Below are 6,845 nucleotides of genomic sequence, written 5' to 3'. Positions count from 1 at the left end.
GGTGCGCGATAAATGTTAGTTTTGAGTCTAATATGATGCCAAGGAATTTATGCTCAGAGCTCACTGATAGTCGTTCGCCACTGATCTCTATGCTAGGGTCTGGTAATGACTCCCTCTCTTCCTTGAGAACAGAATACAGGTACTTTTTTGGGGATTTAACTTAAATCCGTTAGCATCTGCCCACTTGGATACCTTGTCAGAGCAAGCTGCACTTGCCTCTCGCAGATAGCGATATGCACGACTTAAAACCAAGTTGCACATCGTCCACGTAGACGGAGTAAAAGAAGTGTGCGGGGTACACAGTGCCCAAGGAGTTCATTTTATGATAAAAAGAGTGCAGCTCAGCACACCACCCTGAGGTAACACCTGTCTCCTGCGTGAATGGTCGTGACAGCGCATCACCTACTCTTACGCGAAATGTCCTGTCGGACAGATAACTCTCAATAGTGTTTAGCAAGTTGCCGCGGACACTCATGCCGAGAGATCACGAAAATGCCGAAACGCCACGTGGTGTCGTATGCTTCTCCATGTCTAAGAACACGTGACAAGAAAAACTGCTTGTGTATAAAGGCATCCCGTATGATCGCCTCTATGCGGACAAGGTGATTTGTTGTGGATCTACCTTCCCTGAAACCACATTGAGGAGGTCTAAAAGATTGTTGCTTTCAAGGTAATGAAGAAGGCGCCGGTTTACCATTTTTTTCAAAGAGTTTGCAGAGACAGTCTCGTCAATGCTATGGGCCTGTAACTATTTGCCAAAGAAGGGTTCTTTCCTCTTGAGGATGGGGATAACAATAGCTTCTTTCCAAGCAGACGGAATAAGGCCTGAAGACCATATTGTGTTGTAAAGACAAAGGAGTGTTTTCTGGTTTTCTGGGTGCAAATGTTGTAACATTCATATACTATGCGGTCAGAACCGGGGGCAGATGTTTTACAACAGTTAAGGGATGCCTGAAGCTCTGCAAGGACGAATGGTCGGTTATATGCTCGCTGTTTGTACCTTTTCTTTCTATTGGCAGTTGTTCTATTCGTGTTTTATATGTTTGAAATGTCTCTGAATAGTTCGACGAACTAGATATATGTTCAAAATGTACGCCCAGAAAATTTGCCTGGTCTTCTAAGGTGTCTCCTTCAGTGTTTACCAGTGGTAGTGAGTGTGGTTGGCGGCCTCTTATTCTGTTCACTCTATTCCACACCTTTGCCTCGTCTGTATAGGAATTGATGCTTGATATAAATGCTTGCCAGCTCTCTCTTCTAGCCTGTCGGCGCGTTCTCCTTCCTTGAGACTTTATTTGTTTAAAGTTGACCTAAATTTCTGCAGTAGGAGAATCGCGGAGCAAGCCCCATGCTTTGTTTTGATTCTTACGGGCGCTCCGGCACTCGTTGTTCCACCATGGTACACGGCGTTTGCAGGATGATCCATTTGTTTTAGGGATACACCTAGATGCGGCAGCGATAAGAAATGCGGTGATTACTCAACAGCACCGTCTATACTTAACCACGTATTTCACCCATTTTAACAGAGTTTCATTTAGGAACTGCTCCCAGTTCGCTGAGTCGACCTTCCATCGAGGGGACTGAGGGGTATGTTCATGGATTCCGATGTTTGCAAAGCTATCGGGAAGTGGTCGCTCCCGTACGGGTTTTAATTACATGCCATTTCAGATCAGGTAGAAGAGTTGGAGAGACAATGCTTAGATCTATGGAAGAATATGTTTTATTTGCCAGATGATAGTATGTAGGTTCTTTTTTTTCAATAGACAAGCGCCGGAGCTGGACAGAAACTGCTCCACCAAACGACCTCGTGCATCGCATCGGGAGTCACCCCATAGTGTGCTGTGTGCATTGAAGTCTCCAAGAATAATGTATGGTTCTGGTAGCTGATCTATTAGAGATTGAAATTCCTGTTTTGAAGCTTATGGTGTGGGGGAATGTAAATAGAGCAAATGGAAAGAAGCCTATTCAAAAGTACCGCTCTAACAGCCACTGCTTCGAGAGGGGTTTGTAGATGTAGCTGTTGACACGCTATATTTTTACCACTATAATCGCTACTCCACCAGACGATGCCAGAGCATCATCGCGGTCTTTACGGAAGGCAGTGTATTGGCGAAGGAAGTTTGTGTGTTTTGATTTGAGGTGGGTTTCCTGTACACACAGCACTTTTGGAGCATGCTTATGGATGAGTTCCTGAACGTCATCGAGGTTTCTCAGAAGACCTCTCACGTTCCACTGTAAGATTTCTGTCTTCATATTGGATATAAAATAGTGCTGTGTGTACGGATTAAAAAAGCTTGGTACTTATGTAGCAGGACCGTCATCCGGCCCCGTTACGGGTTTTTTGGCTTTCCTGGCGCGGTCCTGAGAGCCGCGCCGGTCCTTCGGCCCAGGAAGTGCCGGAGTTGTATCCATTACTTCCTGGGAGGCACTGGATGCCCGCGGGCGCGGGCCTTTTGTTCGTGTTGGAGACCTCGCCTGACGAGGCGAAGTCTTGAGACTCGACGACCCTGGAGTCGCGAGGCTCTGTGGCTGAGTGGGTGGAGCAGCCTTAGCTACTGCCACCACGGGGGCGGGTGCCATAGCCAACGGCTCGCTGCTAGCGGGTCGTTGGTGAGGCAGAGGCTGGTGCGGTGCTGCCCCCTTGCGCGCCGCATCAGCATAGGTGTTAGTGTGGAATGGCGAACACCTTTTGCGAGCTTCTCTGAAGGAGATGTTCTCGCGGACTTTTAGACTGATAATTTCTTTTTCCTTTTTCCAGTTTGGACATGATCGGGAGTATGCGGCGTGTGCACCGTCACAGTTCACACAGTGAGGTGCAGCGACGCAATTGTCAGAGTCGTGGCTTGAGCTCCGCATTTTGCGCAGGTGAGTCGACCACGGCAGCTTCGAGAGCCATGGCCGAACCTTTGACACTGAAAGCATCGGCGAGGGTTTGGTATGTAGGGTCTGACTGGTGTTCTTGTGTACCCAGTTTCTATGGTTTGTGGCAAGTCGCTGGAATTGAAGGTTAGTATCAGGTGTTTTGTAGGGATTTGTTTATTTTCCCGTCGGATGACTATGCGCTGTACGTTCGTAACATTTTGGCCCTTCCAGCCTTCGAGGAGCTCGGCTTCAGACAGGTAGATAAGATCTGAGTCAGACACGACTCCGCGTGCTGTGTTCATAGAACGATGTGCTGAGACTGTTACAGGAGTTTCTCCGAATGTCACAAGCTTGTTCAGTCTGGTGTGCTGTTCGCTATCACGGATCTCTAGGAGGAGGTCTCCGCTCGCCATTTTTGTTACCCTATAGCCCGGGCCAAGGGTGTCAGTTAAGCCTTTTGCGACAACAAAGGGAGAGAGAGTTCTGGCTGGTTTGTCAGCTGTTTCGCTGTGAACTACATGAAATCGGGGAAAGGTCTCTTTGGGTTTGGAAAAGATGTTTAGTATTTCATCGGTGCGCACCCTCTTCTGAGGGTGACGATCAAGGAGTCGGGGAAATGCAGGAGTTTCCATACTTGCATAATGTACTTCGGCAGTAATGGCGGCCACCCACCACGGAGCCCAACTAGGGGATGCTGCAGATCTTATAGTGCTGCAGGCACCAGCCGTACATTACCACTATAACCAAATATATTATGCTCAAGGTAGAGCACATACACAAGGTTAACCCTTGCCGCCAGGAAGATTGCAAGAAATTGGAAGAGAGGAGTAGACAGGAAAGATTAAAAGTAAGAGAGAAAGACGAAGATGTAGGGAGAGAAAAACGGGAAAAGGCGACTGCCGATTTCCCCTGGGTGGGTCAGCCCAGGGGTGCCGTCTACGTGAAGCCGGGGCCAAAGGGGTGTGTTGCCTCTGCCGGGGGGCCTTAAAGGTCCAATCACCCGGCATCGACTCAACCCCCAGGATCCCCTTTTCCCCGGACACGGCGATGCCACGCACGGCTAGGCGTGGGAGGGGGTCGAAACCCCCCCGTTAGCTCGGGTCCGTGGTGTCGCTACACACCAAACGCCTGCTCTCGCAGACGCCCCTGCGGGGAACACTCAATATTATGTGCATGCAATTGGGCATGAGAGAAAACCTGCAGATACAGAAAAAGAAACTGCAGATACAAAAACAAGAAGGAAAAAACGCACTGATACTGCGCGCATGCAAAGTTTTACGGCATACTACTCAACAACGTATTCATCGTTTTGATAAGGACTCAAGGTGCAACTCGAGTGCCGATACAGTAGCGGCTACAGATTGTGAGCAAGAAATAATAATGATAAAGAAGCTTTCGTTTCATTTTAGCAGGATAATCGCACCATACTGCCCCTCGGCCCTTTATTCTGTGTACAATATGTATGCTGCCATTTATAATAAACGAGTAATTGTTTGCAAACTTAGCAAAATGAGCCACCTTAATCGCGCTTGGGTAGCTTGGCAACACTAAATTGTGTGTGTTCAGATACATATACTGCTGCTGCTGCTGACATGTATACAAATACTTTAAACGATTGTTTGTGTATCTGGAATGCAGAGCTTACGAGAAAATAAGTAAGGCTTTAGACTTTGTCGTTTCCGGCGTAAGGAAGAGGATTGGTTTTCAACATAACGGAGTCTACGTCTACCTCTAGCGCATACACACACACAGGCCGTCAGCTTACATGAATTACATGTTTCCTTAATAACATTTAGGCAACAACAGCAATAAAAGCTGCCCAAGCTTCAAAAAAGAAAAGAAAAAGAGAAAGCTCACTAGCGTGCACTTATTTCGGGACGTATCCGCGCACCGCAAGCGCTTTGTGTAGCGCGTTTCGCATGCTGCCGAGCGGCGGCGGGATTCGCAATGGCGGCCGTCGTAGCAGACGACGCGCCTGTCCTCACCCTCAGCGGAGCGCGCAGGCGGGAGAGTGCTTCGGCCGCGCGTTAAAAAAGTCACAGAGCTGCTCCGCGCGCTGCGGTCGCGGTTGCCTAGACGACGAAGACGCGGCCGCGGCGGCACTCCGACCGTCGTTGGGTTCTGCGGCAGTGCCATGTTTCCTTTGGTATTACAAAGTATTCAGTGGGCATTGCGATGAAGCAGTGACTGCATGAGCTGCACGTCACGGCGCACAAATGCAACATTCAAGGGTAAAATTTAGCACAGCTTCACTGACTTGGCGTCGCGAAGACTGATGAAACTGCGGAGCTGGTGCCTTTTCCTTGGCTTTGGGGTGCGTTTTTTACTAAGTATTATTTTAGCTGTCGATACAGCGACGATAATATGACGCCGCTAAACGGTCCGTGAGCTCCTGCTTTGGCCACTCGCAAGTCAGGATCGGATTCCCTTCGTTGCTGGGCGGCCGACGTCTCTCTTCCCGACGAGTTTTGTCGTGCAGTTGCGGCGACACGCCTCTCTCACTCGAAACTCGGGGTCGGCCCGTCATCGTTGGGCCCATATGCTCTAGCGAATTCCCATCATATTTCCCGCCGCGCCGCTTCTTCTCCCGAAGACAGAACCTTGTTCGTACTCGCCATACTCGTCGCCGAACGTCGTAATGCTCTGCGCCGACAGTGCACGCTTTTGTACTGCTTTGTTCACTCAGAATTTATACTTGCAGCAACAACGAAATGAAACAATGTTAGTGCTGTTAAATCAAGGTGTGCGGCCTAGAGGTAGGGGGCACTCTTGTAAGCTCAGTGCGAGCGATCCGGCCGCATTAGAATTAACACCACAATTAAAGCACGATATGCAACACGTACGAACTGACGGTCGGATGTCAACAAGCATGCACGCTAGCAATAAACAAAGATAATGATGTGCGTCTATCCTGGCCTCTCCTAACTCCATCGCACAGTAGTCAGGAACACCAAGCCCAGCTTTTTACTCTGCCGAAATAACATAACACTACCGCAGAAGAGGAGCGCATACTATCGATACGACGGCCGGAGCCACCGCGTCTACGCGTCTCCGTCTCGCCGGTCTCGCTCGCCTGGCAACGGCCAGACCCCCGCCAGAGGGCCGCACCGGCCGCACTTTTTTAACGCGCGGCCGAAATACTCTCCCCGCGCAGGCATCAAGGCACCCTACCTCTGCGTAGCACGTGGCGCTACCTCGCGATAGCCGGTGGGCGTGGTTCCCACACATCCCCCCACTCAAGGTGACGTGGTGGGGACCGGAGGATGGTCCGGAAAGGCCCGCTGCAGGGACCCTAAAGCATAGCGAGGACAATGAAAACCAGTAAACATTTCCTTCTCGCCACCAACAAAATTATGTGCATTCAACGCATAACAAGGCGAACGGGACATTAAAGTACTTTGGGAAGGCCTATGAATGCTTCCTCCTCCCTCCAAATTCGTGGAAAAACGGAACTGGAAAAAAGTACAAGTAAAGGGAATGAGTCATTTTCGCAAACCCCTCTTGTCCGTCACCGGGGACGCAGGTTGTACCACTTGCTTAGTGGCGTGGGTGACTGGGTGGCCAAGCCCTGGTGAGGCATATCTGGATCATCAGCTGCTGCGTCTTGCCGTGCATAAAATGGTTTCAGATCTGAGACATGAATAGGGCCACACGCTTGATTAGTTAAGCAATCTTTCAGCATGTACGAGAGCCTGGATTTCTGGGTGATTCTATACGGTCCGTCCCACCTGTTAGCTAAGGAAGCGGCAAAACCTTTCGAGGCGTCGCTGAGCGAGTGTGTCCGCTTCAACACCAAGTCCCCAACCTCAAAGCTAACGTTTTGTCGACGCTTGTCACACTGTCCTGCCTGTTCCATTCGGGACACATCGAGGTGCTGTCTGGCTTGTTGTACCGCGTCGGTCAGCCTCTGTCTCAGGCAGGGGCGTAGCCAAGGGGGGGGGGGGGGGTTCAAACCCCCCCCCCCCGAAATTTTTCAGTTTTGCTTG

The 6,845-nt window shown here is 50.0% G+C and overlaps 1 protein-coding gene across 1 annotated transcript in view; it reads left to right on the top strand.

Moving 5' to 3' along the window:
- Positions 1-2,891: 2,891 nt before the first annotated feature.
- LOC119385815 (probable serine carboxypeptidase CPVL) overlaps positions 2,892-6,845 on the top strand; it is a 43,882-nt gene continuing 39,928 nt past the window's right edge. The window contains exons 1-2 of the mRNA XM_037653194.1: positions 2,892-2,932; positions 6,383-6,430. Of these exons, the coding sequence (XP_037509122.1) occupies positions 2,892-2,932; positions 6,383-6,430 (89 nt within the window). The remainder of the gene's footprint in view (positions 2,933-6,382; positions 6,431-6,845) is intronic.

The sequence above is a fragment of the Rhipicephalus sanguineus genome, chromosome 3 (genome assembly GCF_013339695.2).
Source record: "Rhipicephalus sanguineus isolate Rsan-2018 chromosome 3, BIME_Rsan_1.4, whole genome shotgun sequence".
NCBI lineage: Eukaryota > Metazoa > Arthropoda > Arachnida > Ixodida > Ixodidae > Rhipicephalus > Rhipicephalus sanguineus.
The sequence above is the reverse complement of the archived record's forward strand: the minus strand, read 5'-3'. Positions and strand labels throughout refer to the sequence as shown.